General features: G+C 39.8%; 1 protein-coding gene across 1 annotated transcript in view; it reads left to right on the forward strand.

The window, feature by feature from the left end:
• Positions 1-22,350, forward strand: part of CCDC88C (coiled-coil domain containing 88C) — a 92,735-nt gene that overhangs the window by 15,951 nt on the left and 54,434 nt on the right. The window contains exon 4 of the mRNA XM_071745050.1: positions 21,944-22,013. Within this exon, the coding sequence (XP_071601151.1) occupies positions 21,944-22,013 (70 nt within the window). The remainder of the gene's footprint in view (positions 1-21,943; positions 22,014-22,350) is intronic.

Genomic DNA, 22,350 nt, shown 5'->3' on the forward strand with positions numbered 1-22,350 from the left:
GCATCCACTGTGTCATTTGTATGGCTTTAAAAAGGGTAATGTGAGTCTGTGTGGCTTCTCCTAATGAAAGCCAAGGCCTAATGTTAATCTCCTAGATTATTATTGTGATTACCAATGCTAAAACCGCAGGGTAATTCAGTATTTCAGTCCTCTTCTACATATGTATTTTTGGACATTAGGTTTAAGGCATAAGTCACTGTTCAGACAGGCTAACCAGACAGCTATATTTTGCTGCCTTGATTTCAGGCAAAAGTCCCATTTTTGTCAGCTGAAACGTTGAAGGAGGGAACTGAGTTTTGTAGAACCTATCAATTTTGGGTAAGTTAGAAAATAGCCTACATGTCACTTGTAGCTGAAAATAGCTTTTAGATTTATTTTCTCTAAAAGATAAAAATAAATGAAAGTTAAATATTGCTTTATTGCTTGTATTTCTGTAATGTATTCCATGTAATTTAGTAATTTTCATCAAAGAGTCTTTCAAGAGACAAGAAGATGAATTCCAGAAACGTGTGGAGTATGATAGCAAAACTAAGTCCCTAATTTCATAAGTTTTCAAATTTCAAATTTCTACTCTTAATGTCAGAATATGAAGATGATTTATTTTCATATTTCATTTAAATGTTCTGTCTGCGAAAATACTGTTCCAGTGTGGCTTTTACTGAAATACTGTGCCGTGTTAGGTTGTGGCACACTAGATTCAGTCCAGTCTTGCTCTTACACAACTTTCTGACTCTGGATTAAGGTTTGCTGTCAAGGCTTCTTCCTGTCGGTTCCAGTGTGGTGCAAAGGTGTCTCTGTGCCTCTGACTCAGCTGGCCTTGGCTTTCTGTTCAATAACTTTTCAATTACCTGTTGTTACAAAGGTCTGTAATGAACTCTCACCTTTTTGTACATGGCTGTTTTTTTATGATTGGAAGCAATACTATCAGAGTATGTTTTCAGATGACATGGGTATTAGGGATTTCCTTTAAAGCAGTGCTTGTCTGTCATTTCAAAGGCATTTCAGAAATGTGAGGAAGATCTTGGTTAGAGCATTGTGTTTACTTCTGCAAACAAAATATTGTTTGTACAGATCTGCTTAAGTTTGTGTTGGCCTCCAATACTTTTGGCAAATGTGAATGCTTTTAAGCTAAGAAATAGGTGTGGACCTGTGGAGTCACCTAGCCTGGGTAAGGGTGGTCGGATTTACCCATCTCAGCTGGTCTCTGGACCTGAGCAGCTCACAGACCTGGGGGACAAGAGGAAGTTTTAGTGTGCTAGTTTATTTCCTGGAGACAATCCAAAGGAAAGTGTGTGTTTCTTGCTTCACACGGTGTATGGAAAAAATTAGGGAAGGCACCTGCTCATGAACATCTATCTAGAAATTGAAATGCTGTCACTTGCTGATGCATGTGCACACATCTCCTGCTTGCAAGTGTGTTAGCTTTTAAAGAGGAAGGATTTAAGGAAAAGCAAACTCTAAAGAGCAAATAAAGCAGCAAACTGATGTGTGTGTGCACTGTACCAATTTAAGTAAGCAGAATGACTTTACAGCTGTTTAAAAGGGCTGCTTGAATATAAGCTGTGTGTGAGCTGATGCCTCTCCTGTTTCCCATTATGATTAAGAGGTAGAGCTGAAGGGGAGTTAAGTGTTTAAATTCTGCTGGGTCCTCATCTGGCAACTAAAAGTGTCTAAATAAAACTCGGCTCAGTAGACTGAAATGGTCCCTGTGGAGCTGTCACTGTCTGTTCTCTTTCATAATTAGTACTAATAAAAGTCTCTAGATGTTTATTGTTTTTTAGACTTGAAATGACATTGTTACCACCCATCAGGTGATCAAGATGACAGTGATAGACATCTACTCCCTTTCAGGGTGGTGGGAAAGAATTGTGGTCTTAGCACAAAGGAACAATACTGTATGGATTCCACTTATACATCCCACTTATTATTTACTGGGTTATTACTACTGGTGATAATTTTTTTTTTTTTAATTTGAAAATTTCAAAAACCTCTGACTTGATTGCTTTAAGGCTAAGAAGCAAAAGAACAAAGTATATTCCCTGAGGCACTTAAGAGATTTTTTTTTTTTAAATGGTGGTCCCATCTCTAATACATATTCCACAAAAGTTTTTGTAAATGAGTGCAGCATTAGATTTGTATTGCAGAAAGACTTGTTTGACTTGCAAAGGAAGCCAAAGGAGGAAAAGGGGAAGGTGGTACTGAGGTTAATGCCAGGTAAATCTTAGAGCAAATCTGTTACAGTAAAGCTAAATGGCTGGGGTCCTGTAGGAGGCATAAGCATTTACCACTGGCAACTGGAAGGAGGTGAATTTCTCTTAGAGTTTTGAACCTAATTCAAAATTACTACGTATGTTAGAAGGCTCATTTCTCATGATGCAGGTTCCAAAGAAACAAAATAATTGCTGAGAAGTAGTTACCTTGAAAGCAAAGCATGCTTGGCTTTTTCTTTAAAAAACAGACACACAAAAGGCCCCAACAACACCAAAACCACAAAAACTCCAATCCCTTCTAATCTGAGTCTCTCAAAACTATGCAGTTACTTCAAAGCAGAACTACAAATTAACTAAAGGAGTTGCTCTTTAATGTAATGAAAATCTTACAGTAAGTTCTTCAACTCTGATCTTTCCAAATGGAGGCAGAGGGGGAGGAGGGGGGAAAAACAACAACAACAAAAAACAACAAAACAAACAAAAACAAACAAAAACCCAGCCTTCCCCCCAAAACACTAAACCACCCTGTGTGTTCTATGTTTTCCTGAATATGGAAAAGCTGTGTGTCACGACTGAAGTCTTTGTCTTTATTTTCAAGGTTTGTGGCAAATGCTTATCTGAACAGGATGTGGATGTATCTTTACAGTTTTACATGCAGAAGGAATGAGTCTGTAGTAGAGGACCACAAAAGCTTCCATTATTAGAAGCCTTGCTTACACTTCACTGCCCTGGCACTTAATCTAGCTCCCAGCTTCCAGTCATGCAGAAGAAACTAAACCAGAGTGCTCTGTTTTAATTCTCAAACTTGGTTGAGCTGTACCACGTTTCTTCCAGGATGCATTTCCTTTGTAGCCTGAGCCAAAATCTTGATTGTAAAGGTGATTTTGATCTCCCTTTCTTTTTATAAGTAGCTGGGTCCAGATTCTATGTAAGGGAGTGATTCAAATTTCTATTAGTTTGTTGTTGCTTGCAGACTTGTCTCTAGAAAACGCTTCTGAGGTTTGACTTCTTGTTTCTTAAAGACATCTTGGTTAACCTGCAATTGCACTTTCTTTGTCTAGGATGTGATTTAAAGTGGCACTGACTTGATGAAACTTGAAATGCCAAGCATCTTGCAAGGGGGGATTTAGAGGTAGTTTTGCTTCAATAACCTTAGATGTTGTAAAACCAAAGCTGTCTGCCAGATCATAGTTTGTTTTGGCTCTTCTCTTTAACAGCATATTGCAGCTTTTACCTATGTCAAAGTATTTATCACACTTTATCAATACTTAAGAGTGTTTATGGCAGCTGTTTGAATATCTGCAGAGGGACTCATCCTGACTTCCTTCCTAGTCTTGAGTTTACCACGGCACCTGGTATTGGAGGTTTTGAGCGCTCTGCCCAACCTGCTGGTAAGAGAAATGCAGTTGAGTGAGAGAGCTGAGTTGACATCACAGAGTGAAGAGCAGTTGATTTCAACAATCTGAACAGAACTGCTCTACTCTTCTAGCACTTGGACTTTGCAGTCAGGCCTGTACTCCATCCCCTCTTTTTTCAGGACAGATAATTTGAAATTTCTTTTCAGTTTGTGCAGTTATAAACAAGTAGAAATACACTTGCATCCAATGACTTAAGCTCTTGAGACTAAAAGGAAAATCTTAAGTGTTAAATACATTAAAAAAAAACCAACAACCCAGCCAAAAACCAAACCAACAACTTAATGCAAGTGTCTCCCATCAGTAACAATATACATATATGAATTAATAGTATGAGTAGTAGTATGTTATATATATAGTATATCATGCACTGGGATATTGTTTTAATTTTTGTTATTCTACTTTCAAGTAGGGCTATGATTTTATTTTATTTTTTTTTTAATTGTCCATCTCCCTTTCTATCTTCCCACCTACAAGGTGGAATGTTTAATTTGGCCTGAGATGTTTTGTTTGGGGCACCCATAAGAAAGTAAAAGAGCTACTCTTATAAAGCAACATAGGGTGATAACAAAGGACATTGTATTATCTGCATGTCTTGTGTGACGTTTTGGAATATAAAATAAATTCAATTGAACAATTGTCACAGGATAAGATTGTGAATGCCCCGACCCCAGAATATCTGTGCTCAAGGTGTTAATATATTTACTTGGGAGAAGGGGAAAATCTGACCTGTGATCTCGTTATGTGGCTACATGGCAAGTATTGGACCAAGAACTTTCTGCTTTGTCACTGGGTAGATCTGTTGATGTTGTTGGTGACTGTGACTTACCTAAAGCATGAATCCATGTGAGCTGAAGCATACAGCTTTTCAGATTTCCAAAACTTACAGGACAAGCCTTCCATCAGATGGGTGCTATGTTCTGAGAATGAGTTTCCTTCATCCTCTGCATGTGCTGCAACTTCGGTGGGCATGAGCTCTTTTCCCAAAAGGTTGATGCTGTGTGTATGACATAAAACAATGGAGAATCCTCACTGAGGAGCAGTAGCTCCCTCATCAGATACAGTGAACTTAGTTTGAATTCGGTCCTTTGCAAATTCCCACGCCCATACTGCATTAGAAAGCCAGAGCTTTGTGCAGGGGTGTTTGCTGTCTATTCTGGAGTCTTGTTTTGCAATACAAAAGGAAGCTCCCACTGAATACTCTAGCACTTAATGACTTGAATTCCTATGGTTAATAGTGTTACCCATAGGGAAGGAAGCTATTTCCAACTAGTGGTCCCCACCCTGGAGGGAAGGGAGGCCATCCAGTGGTGCCTTGACAGGCTTGAAAGGTGGGTTCATGCAAATAATAAGTTCAACAGGGCTAAGTGCAAGGTCCTGCACATGGGTCAGTACAGTCCCAAGAATAGGTACAGGCTGGGCAGAGAATGGATTGATAACAGCCCTGTGCAGGAACACTTGGAAGTGCTGGTTGATGATGAGCTCAGCGGGACAGTAATGTGTCCTTGCAGCACAGAAAATCAACCATATCCTGGGCTGTATCAAAAGAAAGGTGGCCAGCAGGTCAGGGTAGGTGATTCGCTCTCCCCCCCTGCTCTAATGAGGCTCCACCTGCAGTACTGTGTCCAGTTTTGGAGCCCCCAGCATAAGAAAGATACAGAGTTGTTGGAGGGAGTCCAAAGAAGAGCCACAAAGGTGATCAGAGGGCTGGAGCACCTCTCCTGTGAAAACAGGCTGAGAAAGTCGGGGTGGTTCTGCCTGGAGAAGGTTTCAGGGAGACCTTATAGCAGCCTTCTAGTACCTGAAGGGGACTGCTTGAAAGCTTGAGTTCTAAGAAGGGCGTGTTCTGATGGGAAAAGGGGGAGTGGTTTCAAACTGAGTAGATTTGGATTAGATGTTAGGAATAAATTCTTTACTGCAGGAGTGGTGAGGCACTGGACAGGTTGCCCAGGGAAGTTGTGGATGCACACACTCCCCCTCCTGGAAGTGCTCAGGGCCAGGTTGGATGGGGCCTTGAGCAGCTTGGTCTAGTGGGAGGTGTCCCTCCCTATGGTAAGGGGGTATTGGAATTGAATGATCCTTAAGTTCCTTTCCAACCCCAACCATTCTATGAAGCTAGTTTTTTTGTTTGTTTGTTTGTTTTCCTTCAGATATTTTGGTTGTGAGCTGCAATTGTGGTCAGCCACTTCAGCAAGGCAACCTCTTCCCACTCTGAGGCTTGTTACACAGGTTTATCTTAATATGTTCCATCAATATATAGCTGACTGGTAAGACATGTTATTTAATTACTCTGTACATGCAAAGAAGCTTTCAAATGCCATGCTAGAATTACAGTGCAGTGCTTTTTGCTGGGTGCTCTGAAAAGTCTTCTACAAGGTTATCTTTGACTTTTCTCTTGCTAGTCTTGAATTAGGAAAGGATTTGAAAGATTTTTGTACTCTGTGATGCAAATCTCAAGGCCTCAGGGAAGTTTTTTGTTCGTAAAAAGGGAGAATTTGGCTCAACTGAGATCCACTCACTGTGCTTAATACAGTTGTGAGGACAAGGAGAAAAGTGGTTTTTTTTGTGTCAGTTTAAGAACTCCCAGTTTGTTTAATCATCATTTAATGTGGACCTTTTTGAGTTCAACGTCTTTGGCACACATTCTGCTGTATCAAAGAGAAATTATGAGTGGAGTGAACTGGTTTCCTGGCACTTGGGAAGTCATCGAAGTTTGTGCTTAATAGAACAATGAGTCTGACTAACGTAGGACAGTGTTAAAAATGCAGCAGCCTAAAATAATTTATATTTGCAGGGACAAGACTTTATTTTTCCTAGCATATCATCAAAACAATTATTAAATAAAGAAAAAGAACATTTTTTTAATGATTGTTCCTCCTAAGGAGTTAACTAGGAGAGGGTATAGTTTAACTACTACCTCTCACCTTTTTTAATGACAAGTCATTAATTTTTCTTTGATATTCAGAGCAAGTCTGTTCCAGTTCCCAAGACATATGCTGTATGCCCTCGAGGGGGAAAGCAGTTAAGAATTACAAGGAGTATTATGCTCTGTAGAAATAAGCAACCTGCTGAAGTAATAACCTGCTATTTGTTTCTAAGTCTCTCTCTATGAATCAGGGTTTTAAAGTGGTGACTGATATACGAGGAGTATGTCATTTTTAAGATTAACAAGACATCTGCACTTGAGAGAGAAGGATTACATTTATTTTCATGTTCTGTAATGCTGCCCTTCTTGCAAGAAGATTCAGACTTGAGTAACTGCTTAAACTGTTGCTTCAGTCCTTGAGCTAATATGGCTCTTCTGCTGAGGCAGTGCAGGGTACAGCCTTAGCTGAACAAACTTTATTACTCTGTAGCTCTGGTAGAGCAGAGTGTAATTTCCTGACTATATTGACTGCCTAGAGTTTTTTTGAGACCTCTTCTGTTGCAGAAACAGACCATTAAATGAGCCTTGATTTCTAAATATCTTGGGTAACTGTTCTTTATAATAATTTCTCTATTTTTCTTTCAGTTGGACACTGGTGAAATTGTTCATATGTTTTAATAACCTGTGGTATAGGAGCTCCTGCCATGCAGTGGTGTCTCATTATTGTCAGCTGGATTTTATGCAGAGTGGTTTGGGAAGAGCTTGAGAGCACAGTAATTCTCTTTGAAGCACTGCTATTGATCTGTGTTTCATCCCTGTCTAGACCCAGGAATTCAAACACTGTCTTCTGCACTAACCACTGGGCTGCCCTCTTCCTCAGTTAATTGTACACATGTGAAGAACAATGCATGTGATGAGGCAGATGCATTGAAAACATGCATCAAAGTACATGTTTTAACATTTAATTAAAATCTTTACCTAGTGAAAAAAGTTAGTATTAATTTAAAGAATCTGTATTAAGAGTATTAAGAGTTCCACATTTAAAGTGCATGTTTGGCTGCTAAATCTTTAAAAAGAAAAGAGAAAAATCTGTGGGATGTCCAAAGAGAAAGGAAAGATTTTGCACATCTAGCTCTGTATAGCTGAGATAGTCTTAATCCATAATGAGGGGCGGTGGGTTACAAAGCAGTGGAAAACACTGCATTGTGTACATTCATAAGGAGGCACTCATTAAAAATGCATTTTTAGTCACCACCTGTTATTTGTTTAATATGATGTATGCTTTATTGCAGTTGGTATTTTTGTCATCGTTCTTTTCTGAAGTGAATTATTCATCACTCCAAACCATATGGGCAAAAATATATTCTGAATGTCTGATTTCTGTATTGGCTATCCCCTGAGGAAAGACAGTAATGTCCAGGTTTATTGACCAACCAGCAAAGCCTTTCCTGCCTTTTCATTAAGATACCCTACCTTCTGCATACCAATGATGCAATTAGGAGATTCACAGCTGTGATCCCTCAAGAAAACTAGGGTTCTGCTCTTGATGAGGCAGCAAAGTCCTCTCTGCTCAAATTAATAGACAAAGCTACCTACCTGCTCTGGGAACAGGGGAGAACTTCTTGTGGGTCTTCTGTCCTTCACAAACCTCTTTTTTCCATGGCTTGCACCTGATGGTAGCTGTATATGTGCAGAGCTGTGTGTAGAGTGAGTTGTATGCTTAACCTGGCCCTTGGTTTGCCCTTAATGGAAAGGACACCCAAGGGTCTCCTCTGTCGAAGTTTCGTAGGAACTTGTGAAAGTTTGGCTCCTCTGGCTCCCTCTTAAAAATCAGGATGAAAAGTGCTTGTTGAGTTGCTTTTGTTCCCTTTCCTTGATCCTCTAAATTTTTCAGTGTACAGGTGTAGCTGGGAATTAAGATCGCTATTAAACGTGCTGCAGTACTGCAGTTCAGCACCCTGGCTTTTTTGACTGTGCACATCTCTGCTTTGGACATGGTGTTTGCATTATGTTGTCTCCCTTTTCTTTCATGATAGTAGCATGTCCAGTAATATTTGCATAAGTTGTACATACCAAGTGAGGTATATGTATAGCATATTACAATAAATTTTTCTCTTTAGTGGGGAGCAAGGGAATGAATAGATTAAGTGTCCTTTTCTTTTGATGTGCTGAGGAATCTTTTATTTAAGACGAGTGGACAGGTTTCATTCTCATTCTTCTGCCCTGTGCATGTATAAAAAAACCTGCTCCAAAACCTGGTGTAATCAACAGTCTGCTCACAGTCTGAAACAGCGGGAGTTTTGCAGCTTGAAGCTGAATAGTGTTGGCAGAGCTGTTGGAAGAAGTTTGCTTAGTTCCTGCTTGCATTGTGTTGAGCCGATTTCAAAGGGACTGTTGCCACTACCTCGTGAGAATGACTTTGAGTCAAAATTCACAAGGAATCATGTATCTACTGATCTGAAAGGCAGCAAACTCCATTTTCAGTTGTGGTTGTACCTGTTTCAATATTGCCGCTTGGAAAGTGGCATCAGTGACTGAAGATTACCTTGGGGGAAAATCTTTTTACTACTGTGTGTAAATGTTCAGTAGTAAATTTTGGAGACCTAGTATGTCTTCCACATATTTACACTGTCAGTAGAAGTTGCTTAGCTTGGAGATTCAAATCTAAATGCTTGATTTTTAGCACCTGGTATTTATCCTATGTCTTTGTTGTGGAGACACAAATAATGGATTATGCTGAGATAAAGAGGAGTGGTGAATTCAGGTAGTGCTATTGAGGTGCCAGAGCATCTAGACTTGCATTCAGGTATGGTATTATAAGTGCTGGATTTTCTCTGGTTATTTCCTCCAAATAGTATGCATCTATTTCTTCCTTTAAAATTAGCTGGAGCTGCATGTCCTCTGAGCACTGAGAAGAGCAGTAGTTCAGATGTAAACTTCTTCAACTTCAAAGTGAGAACTGTTACTGTAGGGCTGAAAAGCACAAATTCTTCCACTGCAGCATTTGTTTTGGTGAGTAGCTGCACTAATTCCCGTGGAGCTCCAGTTTCTGATCAGCCATTCATCACTCATCCAATTCACGGTGCTTTCAGTGAAAAACAGGTTTGTCAAAGTAACTCAATTCCTTCACCAAAGTATGATTAAACAATGATGCAGAACCATTTTAATAAGTTATGTGAAAAGCTGCATATAAACCAGAACAAAAGAGCTCTTACTCCAGCTCTTAACATTGTCATTGCAGCGTACCTAGTACTGCTCATTTCCCTTTTGTACAGCTGGACCTTTTTGCCAGTATTTTGTGCTTCACAGAGGTGAAGGATGTAAGCACTCTCCTTGCTCATCAAATGTTGCTTGTGCTACCTTCCTCTGTGGTGTCCCATGAAATTTTGTCTGAGTGGTAGGAGTCAGACTTCTTCCAGACCACCAGGGAAATCTGGCATGCTAGGCTTAGATCTGCTGCTCAGTAACTGCAGCAACTATATAAACGTTTGTGTAACCTGTGCCTTTTAGAATTCTAATGATAGTTATTTTTACCGAGCCAGGCAGCCCAAATATGCTAGGCAGGAGGTGTTGCTGCTTTCTGCAGCCTGAGGCTTGAATTGCTCTTGCCTGGAGCAGTCTTACTGGGGATGTACCCTCTGCTTCTAGCTGGGGGAGAGGCCCAGCCCCTCAGAGCTGCACTGCTCCTCTTTTGAGATCTGGTGGTTGATAGGGAGCACAAGTCACTCAATACCTCATATTAAGTTTCCCTCGATTATGTTGCTTAAATAGTAAACCTGAGCTCTGCTGGAAAGGATAGGATCCACATGTGAGGCAGCTTGGAAATTGCCTAGAAACAAACATGCCTGCTGCCTTTATGTGCCATTAAAGAACACTGAAGATTTAAAAGTTCAGTTGAAAAGTAACACTATTAATATGAAAGTTTTTGGGTGATGTGCATAGTTCTGCTTTTTCTGCTTGTTACCAGAACAGCTTCTTGTTTGGGGACTCTTGCTGGTTTTGAAGCTTTTGTGACCATTTTTAAGCTTTTCTTCAGTAAATACTGTGTCTTGAAAGTAGTTATATCTTTCAATTAAAGGTGAGACTTTCATATGAGCACAGGGTAGATGAAATTTGCTCTCAGTAAAATACTAAAGATCACAGCTTAGGAGGAAATTGTGTTTTGTTGACATAGAAAATCCAGTGGTCAGGAGCCTTAAAACTGGCATAGCAGGAGCATTAGAAGTTAATCTTTCCTGAATGTTAATAATAACATAGTGACACAGTTTACCTCTGTTTCTGCGACAGATGGTATAAAGAAAGGATCTTCTAGGATACAGCTGCAACCTTCACAATTTTTCTTATGATATCATGGGTATTCACAGGGTTTTGTATGAATCAACTGTGCTGTGAGTAGCCAGTGAGTACCAAGAAAGGAAAATGTAAAATCAGGAAAGTCGTCTTTAAAAATGAATATCAATTATTTAATCAGTTTTTTTACATCAGAAGCTCTCTGTTGCTGCTTAACTCAGCCTAAGCTGTCTGCTAGGGCTGTCGTGTCAGAGAAGTCTCAAATTGAGGTCTGCAGTATGAGGCTGGTGGGGGAGCAGGAAGGGTAAATCTCTTTTGAGTTGATTAATGTTAACAGTTATGAGTTATCTGCAAGATTCACAGTAGATTACAGAGATTGTAGTAAGCACAGTTAATCAGTCCTTTCAGATACTTAAAGGAGCACTGTTAAAGACTGGCAAGATTGAAAATTCTTCTTGAGAGACTGTTTGCCTGTACAAGTATGCATGTGTGTGTGAATGCATAGCCTGCATTACCATTGATAAGTACATTTTGCCTAGCACCTACTACACAGGAACATTAACTGTTTCCTGTTCTTTGTACAGGTGAAATTGTGGCAGCTGTTGGAAGCTACTTGTCTTTTGTTTTTGTGGGTTTTTTTGCCATAACTCTCTTCTTGAATAGGAAATACTTCCCCTGCTGTGCAGATGCAACAAGAAGGAGATTTTTGTTATCTTATGATATTAACTGCTATTTGAATTGTGGACTCCTTGTGGCTTTGTCAGTTTTTACTGCCTATTTTTAATGGTTTTCTCTCTTGCACATGTGTGAAATAGAATGTGGAAGGTAATTGGGTTTCATTAGTGTATAGAGGATGAACCTATCATAAGGGAGGATTTAGTGATGGCAGATTAAAAACTTAATGTATCACACCACAATGTGTTGTGGCTTTCCATACTCGATCAAAATGTTTGAATTTTCATTATTAAAGAAGTGTCTTGGAACAATTCTCTTTATTTAATACTTCCCAGACTCAAAATAACTTTAACAACTTAATTTTCCTGACCCTGAAAGAATAAACTTAAATTTTATTAAGTACATAGGTGTCACACCTTTTCTGTACTTTTCTGTACTTTTGCAGACTTTTCAGTGTTGTGTGTTTAAGAAGCCAGCTTGTGTGTTGTGGGATAGAACTCCTAGTGCTCTTGCTGCTGAGACAATAGGACTCCGAACATTTGAATGTGTGACAGTCTTGTGTATTGCAAGTCTAACAGTGTATCTTGAAGGATTGTCTCAGGTTCAGGCAGGTATAATAATTCCAGAGTAATAGTGGGAAGAAGTAGCAAAAACAGGTTATGTCCACATGTGTGTGTCTGTGTGTGTGTGTGTCTGTGTATGTATACAGGTGCTGATGTATATATCCATTTCTTCTGGACCACAGTATTTCTGTTACTATGTGATGTCCAAAAGGCACAGGCAACAAGTGAACATGGCTGGGTCAGGGATGGGACATGATGAGACCTGAGCAGCAGTGTCTTGGTGCTCAGGATGTACCAGGGCTGCCCTAGGTATCCTCCTGCACCTGCTGGCTGTGGGTGGCTGCAGAGAGCTTGGCATCCTGAAGCAGCATCCCAATTTGTCGTGGTAACTCTGGGTCAGCAGTTTGCAGAGTGATCACGGGTCAGGGTGGGTCCCAGGCTTTTCATCACCTCCTGGGTGGCAAGAGGTTGGGGCAACCAAGGGAGGCTGTTCCTGGCAGCCTCAGTGGATAGTTGCCTGTGATGTCCGGATCAGCTTTGCAAATTACTAGCAGTAGACTGTGAATAGCCAACTGCAAATGACTTGTCTGCTGCCAGTAGGTTAATGTTCCCTCCTCCAAGGTTGATGCAGTAGGTCTGCAGATAAAAAGATTGTTTGCTACTGAAAACAAACTAGCATAGAAAATCCAGGAAAGGAATGGTGAAGGGCCCAGAGACTTTAGTTTCAGTTGCTAGTTTCTGTGGTCTGTCTTCTTTTTCCTTTTTAAATTTTTTTCCAATTATAACTGCAGCACAGTGCGAAGGGTAAAACTGGTGATTGACATGGTAAATGCTGGGAGTGTTTTCTTCAACAAGCATGCTTGGGTTACTTTATGAAAGCCACATGAAATTTTCTGCAGCTTCTCCACCTGTGCAGCGTAAAAAGAATTGGTCTTCAAAATCCTTTGGGTGTTACCTGCCTGGGGCAATCTGTTGTCTATACAGAGAAACACCACTGTACACTTATGTGTGGGAGAACCATCTGGACTGACTTGAAGCTTCTCCCTTTACCTGCTTTAAGAAAAACAATTGCTGAATATTGCTAAGTGGAAAATCTCCTAGATAGGGACTGTTTGTTAGTTGAACTTGTTGATATTGGGTAAATGAGATGATACCGATAGTACAGTAGTATGTTGAGGTAGTGATATTGTACATAAATTCTACTTCAAAATAATTGGAAAGTTCATAACACTAGCCTGCAATGATACCCCTTGAAGTTTTCTTGGAGCATTTGACAAGAGTAAATTTCTCTACGTTACTGCTTTGAGTTTTTAGTGCCCCTACTAGTTAGTAGAGCTCTCAGCTATGAGGTGAATTTCTTGCAGAAGATGAATGAGAAAGTGGGCAACATCAGATGAGCAGCATGTTTGAGCTCCTTAGTTTTTGTTATAACCTACAGGCATTATCAATAAAACCTTTTCTTCCTTGTACTTCCCCAGCCCCATTTGTCTCGTAGCATCTTACTTTCTGGTCAGGCATTCTTGCACTGTGGGAGAGCTTTTCATGTTACACTCTCCATCTTCAGACCAGCTGAGAGCTTCCCACTTCTGCAAATTCATGTTTTTTTTAAATAAATGCTGCAAGGATCTCTGCTCTCTTCTGTGGAACTTAAATAATAAACAGATAGCACAGTAATTATTTGCATGATTTCTGAAGCATTAATTTGCTTTTCATTACTAGTTTGCCCATAAGCTGCCAAGCACAAGAAGTTTTAAGCTTATTGGAAACTTAAGGCTGAAAATCGTTTATATAAGATTTTGGAAAGTCATCAATTCATTTGATGGTACTGGCAAAAGTGTAAAATTTGTGTATGTTTATACTCCATAGATTCTGCTCATTATTCATCTTTAGGTAGGAAATATTGCTGTGATGTGTGACCAGTATTCCTACACCTTCCCATATTTTAACTCCTTTGTATTCCTGTATTTTGGGCTGCTGCTTTTTAAGGTATTGCATTAAGATTGTTACTCCAGTGGTTGGCTGCTGCTTTGGAGCTCTTGGAGCTTTTTTTGAGCCTAGGACTTGTATTACAGAGTTGTAGTTGCAGTGTAGATCTGAACCTCTAAACAAGCCCCACAACTCACCATATGCTTGCCTTGGGTTAATTATTTTTACACTTTCTCATGACAGTACAGAAATTGTATGAGCAAATCCAGTGTTTTTCCTGTGAACTAGGATTGCGTGCCCAGTTAGGTGTTTACTCTGTTCCATATTAACATATTGAAAACAGACATTTTAGAAATACTTTTAATAAGGCAAATGGTAGAAAACATAGACATAATCATCCTAGAAATGTTTTCATTGGGTTGATGGCTGTTTCTTGATGGCAAGCTGTATTTTAAGATTGTAAATCTTTTCAGTTGAGTGGACAAGGACAGTGGAGCAGAGTTTATACCTCCAAGCTCTGCAGGGCTAATCTACTTTGGTATCAGCCTTCAGTGTTAAAAGCTGCAGTATACTTGTTCAGTTTTAGAGTTTGATGTGAAAACTTCTGTTTTTATTATCCCAGCAAAATATGCTTAAACTATGTATGGGAAAACAGGCTTCCTTTTAAAAGAAGTGTGCTTAGTGCTGAGTTTCAGACAAATCAGAAGTGGTCCAAGTCTGTTCTGATGTCTTGTGATGTTTCTTTTTATCGTGTGTTAGGCTAAATTATTATGGTCCTTAGAGACCACCACAGATTAGCTGGAAGTGTGTTGAACAGATGGATTGCATTTTAGCTGGTTTATTTGTAATGTCAAGTGACAGGCCTTTAGCACAGCACATTTCATATTCCCTGTTACTGGTAAACCACCCCAGGACAAATCTCTAGTGAAATAAAATAGAAGTCGAGAGTAATTTGTCTGGATACTATTATAAACATGTGAAGTCACTTGCACATAATTTGAAGAGAGAAGTTGAGGATAAATCAATAGGCTTTTTATTTTCAGCAAAGTAAGTAAATTACTCATTGGTGCTGTCAGCAATAAAAGCAGGAGACCACGGTGCTCCACAATTGTATTTTCTACTCTGGGTCAAATCAATACTACCACCAGCCACAACCATGGAGCTGTATGTTTTGTTAACATAAGTGATACATCTTGGAGTCAGTGAAACTAGGGTAGAAAATCTGCTGCTACATGGCCATTGAACATTTCACTATACATTTTAGAAGTAAATGTACATTTTTGTGCTTGCTTTGATTAAAAAAAAAAAAAAAAAAAAAAAAAAATTCTTCTGCAGCTTATGTGGGGGGTGGCATCTTTTCCATTTCTTTTTCCACTGGCTGTAAGTAAAACTGTGTCCTAAAATACTTTTTACTTATATAAAAGTAGTTTTCTTTAAATATACATAGAATTTGTGTTAGTGCGGTGTAAACAATATGCATAGTAAACACTTTGATTTTAAAGCAAATGTTTTTTATGAGGATTTGCCTGGCTTGCTGTGCCCTCTGTCTGGGGTGATTTAGTTCTGTGCCAGCCTGGAGCAGTTGATTTGACCAGTTCATAAAGCAGCAGGAGTGCACACAATGGATCACATTATAACCATGGAATCTTCTTTTTATTTCCTTCCTGTGTTGCTTGTTACTATTTTTTTTCATCAGCCTGCTGATGCCTTGCATATATATGACAAGCTCTTTGTTCCAGGAATGTCTCACGATGCATTTGTACAGCTTGCAGCAGATGAGCTTTTGCTTCTGGCTGGAATCCCTGCACTACTCTAATAGAAATTAAAAAACTGAGCCATAACAATGAGTTGAGAGAATGATTGTGCCAGAGTCCTTTCTAGGTTGTTGTTTTCTTTTTTTTAATATGATACTCCATTATGTGCCATCCAGATTGCGTACGTGTGATTATTTTTTTCTCCAATAAAACCTGATCTTATGCAGTATACTTATACATTGAGGATATTCCTGTTGGTGCATTGTCTGCACCCTGCACCAACTGAGCATGGCTAAGGCTAGGTATGATTCCTTCACATCCCCTCCCACTGAGATTCCAGCCCACAATTGTCAGAACGAATTATTTTCAGCAGAGGAGGCAACAGTTATTTGAGTGGCTTTTGGGTTTCCACTTGAAAGGTCTTTAGAAGCATGCTTTGTAATTTGCTATTTTTCAGGAAAAAAAAATCCCTTTAAAGACAGCTAATCCTCTAGTCCATCACATAACGAATACAATTGTTGCAGAGATGAGCAAAGTTCTTAATCAAATTTTGTCATGTATATAATGTGTTGGCAGGGAAACAATGAGTACTGAATCACATATATGGTGTCATCAGGCGTGCTCGCATGGCAAGATGTACATGGAAAACATCTCAATAAAAGATCTGTTTGTGTTTCCCTTCATTGACGTTCCACTGCAATAACTTGTTTCATCTTGTCTAATCTTTGGTGGGACCCTGTCGTACAACTTACAGAATCTTCCTATAAATTGTTTCCCTGAAACCATTAATAACTCCTCAGATAATTACAGCAAAATTTAAAAAAATAGATTAGAAGAAAATTTCTTTTTTTCATTTAAAACAACCTTCTTACTGAAGTCTGCAGAACAACTTGTTTTCATTATATTAAAACGCAACTGGAAACTTTGAAAAAAAAATATTTAAAACCAACTCTTGTGTCTCAATTTGCTGTTTAAAATATATTCTAATGTTAAAACTTGTTCATTGGCTTGAGTGTTTGCTCTTCCTTACAGCTCTGATTCCACAAAAGCTTGAGTTCATTTGTCCCTCAGACCTGGAGTTCACCTTGCCCGGGTAACACAGCTCCCAGTCTTTGTGGTAGCATCCAAAGGGACCCTAAGATGTGTAGCAGCAAAGCTTCCACCCCATCCAGCTGCTGAGAGGCTCTGAGCTGCTGCAGATGATCAACTGCTGTGGCTCTGATCAGTGACTCCTGCTGAGACCTTACATAAACGTGTTGAGTCTCCTCCACCAAATGTATCCCACTCTATGGATGTTTGTGCTATCAGACCCATAGTGCAGTTATCAGAGGAAGAGGTTGGCTGTGCTGTGTAGATAGGACTCTGCTGAGCTTTGCTGTTCTGTTGGCCTGAGTTGGAACTGAAACGCAAGCCAGATTCCCTGGTCTAGGCAGTGTTTGCTCCTGCTGGTATAAATAAAGCTGGTGATGGGTTTTCCTCATGGGAATTTTAAGTTGGAAAGCACCATTTGGCTTCCAGTCAGCTGGGCAATTAGCATTTTATAGCCAAGCAATATACTTAAATGGAATTGCTTGGCTTGAGCATTGAATTACAATGGCCAGTAGACGGCTGCTCTTAAATAATTTATTTAGTACTTGCTTCTTGTTTAGGACTCAGGCAGAGGTTAATTTAATTCTGCATGAGAAGCTAGTCATTACTCTATATTAATGCTGTGCCTGTACTGCAGTGCAGAGGAAGGTTTCTGTGCAGAGCTTGTATCTGCTGCATGTCTCAGTCACTGAGAGGACAATTTTACCTATTCCTTTCCTAGCCATGCATTTTTTGCTGGAGTCATAGGCATGCTCACATCGGCACTTAAAAATGCAGTCAGGGATGATACCTTAAGACCATTTTATTCCATGGTGTTGAACATGTATTATTAAGAAACAAGTGTATACTAAGTGTAGAATGGGTTGAGGAGACTTTGTTCCTACAAAATTGCAAGGGGCCCACTTTCCCCGTTGCAGGTAAATAAAACGTTAATATGTGACCATGGCCACTTGAGAGTGAGAGCTGCCACTGTATCTCCTGATGATCTAAGGCAGCACAAAAACATCCAGTGTGTATTATTGTGAAAGGAGTAGGTAAGATGTGTCACAACACTCCAGAAACAAGTTAGAAACTTGCAGGTGGAAGGAATGGATGCGTTTGTTCATGCTCTTAATAAGCCTAGGTGCTTAGTCGGTGCTTAGAATTTTGTCCTGAATTCTGGGATATGTCTTGATTTTTCCTAAAGCCCTTGATGGCTAGAATCAATGTAGGAGAAATTTTGAATTTTGGTGCTTTTTTTTTTTTTTTTTTTTTTTTTTTTAACGTTCTTTCTTAGCAAAGTGCACAGCAAGGGCTTAGATACCAGAAGGATGCTAATGAGAACACAGCTTTTATTTATTTATGTTTAACCTCAGGTAGTGTATGAATCCTTGGGGTATCAGTCCTGAAGTGCAGAGCGGATTTCAGCAACACTGACCTCTGATTTAGGCAGTGTCCTTGTTGCTCAGGTTTGCTGGTGTGCCAGCCTGCTTCACCCTCTGCACCTCTGTGGGCAAGCACAGCAGAGGGGAGCGACCTGGGACTCAGTTTGACCTTCACTTAGAAACCCCTCCCTGTTGATACAGGGTCGCAGAACTGCACACAGCAACCTTTCTGGACTTTATCTACTGAGTTTGTGGATCTGGCTACTGATAACCTACTAACTAAACGAATTGGTTCTTGCAAACATCTCTGCTGAGATTTTATCCTGATCTTTGGAAGAGGAGCATTGTAGACACCTGCAGATGCTGCACAAGGCCTGATGGGGATTTGTTTTAAACTGGATATCTTAATGCTTCCTATATCAACATTACTTTCTCATGGAAAATGGAAATCTCATTAAAGGCATAGGGTAAGCTGAGGGAGGTGATTCATGACTTGCAGTAGCTGACCTCTGAGTTGGTTAATGGTCTAGGTGTAAAGCTGGCAGCTCAGACCCTAATTGTTGTAATAATCAGGGAAATTGTTACCATATGGTGCTCCTGTAACCTTTATTGTTTTAACCAAGCTTTAGTTGTGCTGTTAAAAGGATTAAAATGTTTCTCACAGGAAGAATTAGAGTTTTTGCTTGCACAGTTGCTCTCTGGAGCAGTGTGGGGTTTTGTGAGTTATTTAAAGTGTTTGAAAACTCTGGCTTGCTCTCCAGCAGCTCCTGCTTGGGTGTGCTTCCCCTGGCATGACTGTTGCTTGAGGCAGTAGGGCACACAAAGGCATCTTTGCCTTTTACACTGTATCTTTTAGCTGTGTTTGATTTTAAGCATAACAGCATCCTTTTATACTATATGGTAACTTGCTGCCCTTGTGAAGAAACATTACATTTTATCTACCATTTATTCTGCTGGCTGAGCTTCAGTGGTGTGTCCAGCTTAACCCAATGTCCACTGTAGCTGTACGTGAGAAGATGCTCAGGTCCGTGGAGCCCTTTGGTTCTTGTTTACCATTCACAGGCTCTGACAGCACAGATCCCTCCCTTCCTGGAGCCCGAGTTTGACTTTGTGAGGTCTTTGGAGTAGGATGGTGAAACAAGGGGAGCAGAGAGGTCAGACTGAGGCACAGCATTTTGCTTGTAAACCTGCATTATTACTGCTGCAGATAAGAAAACAAAATATTAATGAGTCAATAAAAGAGAAGAATTCCTGACTTGCTCTTATGGGAGGGGACATTGGTTGTATTTTCACATGTGGGATTTTAGCCAATGGACCTGAGACACAGTCACATTATCCCAGCTATCAAGTCAGTCACTAAGTGTCAGCTGAGCCTTGGGAACTTTCTGTGATTTCAGCTAAATAAGAGCTAAATTAATGTTTCACTGTAGGTATGGGCTTTCGGTTAACACTTTTTATCTCACATGTAACTGTGCTAGTGGATGGTACATATTAGCTAACAGAGGATAGTTTATTAAACTGAAGTAACTTTGTTTCTTTATCTAGAAAAAGGAGGGCAATGGCATTGACCTTATTTTATAAAGCTTGAGATCTACTGGTGAGTTGAATGCCTGACAGTCCTGATCTGAAGGTGAAGACATTTAGAACAAAAAAGATAGTTATCTCTTTAACATTTAAAAATAAACTGGTTAGAGTATCACCTCTTGCAACAATTTCAATCTTTCAATCCGAATTAAGAAATCACTCTTCAAAGGCTTGGGGCTGTTTGTGCTTGTATTTGATGATTTTCTGATTCTTGCCAGAAAACACTTAAGTTCAAACAGCTACTGGGGTATTTAGTCGTAGTTATGATGGATGGTATACTCAGATAATTTTACAGAAGCAGCTCATGGGAATGTTGATAGCATGAAGGTTCACTGTTAATGTCTTTTGTGCCTGCCAGTTAAATAGCGAGCGATCTGATGATTACACAAAGACAACGCAAATTCCTTATGCATTCCTGCCTCAGTGCTGCTCCACAGGCTGGGTGACTGGAAGCACAATTCTTTCTCTTTTTTGCCATGGAAATTGCTGGATGAAGCTCAGTACTTTGGTATATGCAAATTCTGTTTTTTTTGTTTAAAGCCTCATTGCAATGCTGTATTGCCATAGCAAATATTGCAGTCCAGCCATGTGCTGTTTAATCCAATAGGTTTTGCACCTGTTTTGGTAACAGGTGCAAACAAACTTTTGTTTAACATGTATCAGATGCACAAACTATAAAATGCATTTGGTTAATGACTCAGCGAATGCTTGGTCTGCATTAGGCAGACTTCACATTGCATAAAGGTCTGTAGAACCTTCTTAACAGCACCAAAAACCCCATCAGCTGTGACACAGATATTTCTCCGTTATCCAAAATAGAAACTGCTGAGGTGTATGTTTTGAGTATGGACCAAAGGAAAAAATGAAACGTGTTATGTAAAAAACATGCTTTTTGAGTATCCACTCTGATTACTTATCAAATGTTGCAGGCTCACTGAAATATTTCCTCTTTCAATCAACCTTCATTTTCCTCCTTTGGTAACTTTGAAAGCAGAGAAATGACAATGGGGTAGCTTGCAGGGGAAGTGTTTGGGTGAATGGGTGATTGTTTCAGGAAATGTGCTTCTGTGCTCAACTCCAGTATTTTTTCCCCGGGCTCCAAATGCTCTGAGATTATCAATGCATGTGCCCTCCCAGTGGCCTAGAGGTAGGCTGGGGGAGGGGGGGTGTTGGGGGGAGGCACCTGCCAAATATTTGGTAGAGTTGTATGTGTGAACCTTTGTTTAGTGAATACCAGCACAGTGGTTCAATCACACAACCATTTTCTTCCCAGGCTTTTTATGTGAAATAAATACTTGCCTGGAAAATATTTTATTCAGATCATCACAAGTGAGTGCTGGTAACTGCAGGTTGAAGTTAAGAGCTGTACTTCTGTTCTTTGTATGTTACTGGAGTACAAAGCTGAATGTATTAGCATGCAGAGTCCCCTTTGCAATGTATTTAATTGTCATCTTTGTGTATTTTGCCTGCCCTAGGTTTGTAGCCTTTCCTGTCCCTTAAGCCCAATCGGTCACTTCAGAGTAGCTTCCAGCAGCTGATATTTAAATATTGGTCCTGACCAAGCAATGCACCTCTCTTCTCTTATCTCCCCCAAAACGAAATTACCCTTAAATGAAGTTCACAGTATACTTAAATCTGGTTTACTCTGTGTTAAAAAAACAATGAAGACAAATCTTGAACTTTAAATCCAGTTTCTCTGAGCAGTGCAAAATATCTGCTCAGTAGCTTTCCTGTGCACCCATTTCCCCAGCCCATGGTTAAAGTCTCAGATCCACAAGATAATTTGACCAATTATTTGAATTACTCAGACTTCACAGAATGGCTTGGGTACCTTTGATGAGCCCATGTATGCCCCAGAACTTGACAGCAGCTGTATGTTGAACATCAAATGAATACAGGTCATGCTTGGGGTAAAGGCATGACTGATGGGTGTGCCTGGCATGGCTATGCATTTATCCTGATTAGTGCCAAGGGACCCTTTAAGTTCTGTATTAGCCATTGTTAGAAGAAGTAATTAGTGTATGCTAGCTGTGCAACCTGATGCCATCTTCAAATAGTGATTTCTCTCTCAAGTGGGGGTTCATTTTGTGACTTCTGACCTGCCAGTACCTTAAAAGCTTTTTAATCGATGGAGCTCTGTATTCTTTGTGGTATGATTGATTGGGATTCCTTCACACCAAACTTTGCTTTTATTCTCTTTTGTTTAGGAGGTCCTTCAGCAGCTGATCGTAATGAATTTACCAAATGTTTTGATGATTGGCAAAGATCCACTGTCTGGTGAGTAGTTTATTGGGTTTTTCACCCCGTCTCTAAAATGCTGAATAAAACTTATATTTGTTTTATTTTTTTAAATTACAAACATGCTTTTAAACAAACTAGTTTGGCTACAAATATTTAAGTACCTCTGAGTCTCACATTTAAATGTATTTAATATGTAGCACTTAAATTTCCATACCTGGCCATACAGATATAATATCTAAGGGTGTCTCCACATCATACACATACACATGTGACAGTGAGTTAGCTCTTGCCAAAGCCAGAGCAACAACTGTATGCTGGAATGTTATGTTCCTTCACTCCTTGCTGCAGGACCAGGATACATACAGTCTACCAT

Source organism: Heliangelus exortis, chromosome 5, assembly GCF_036169615.1.
Source record: "Heliangelus exortis chromosome 5, bHelExo1.hap1, whole genome shotgun sequence".
Classification (NCBI taxonomy): Eukaryota; Metazoa; Chordata; class Aves; order Apodiformes; family Trochilidae; genus Heliangelus; species Heliangelus exortis.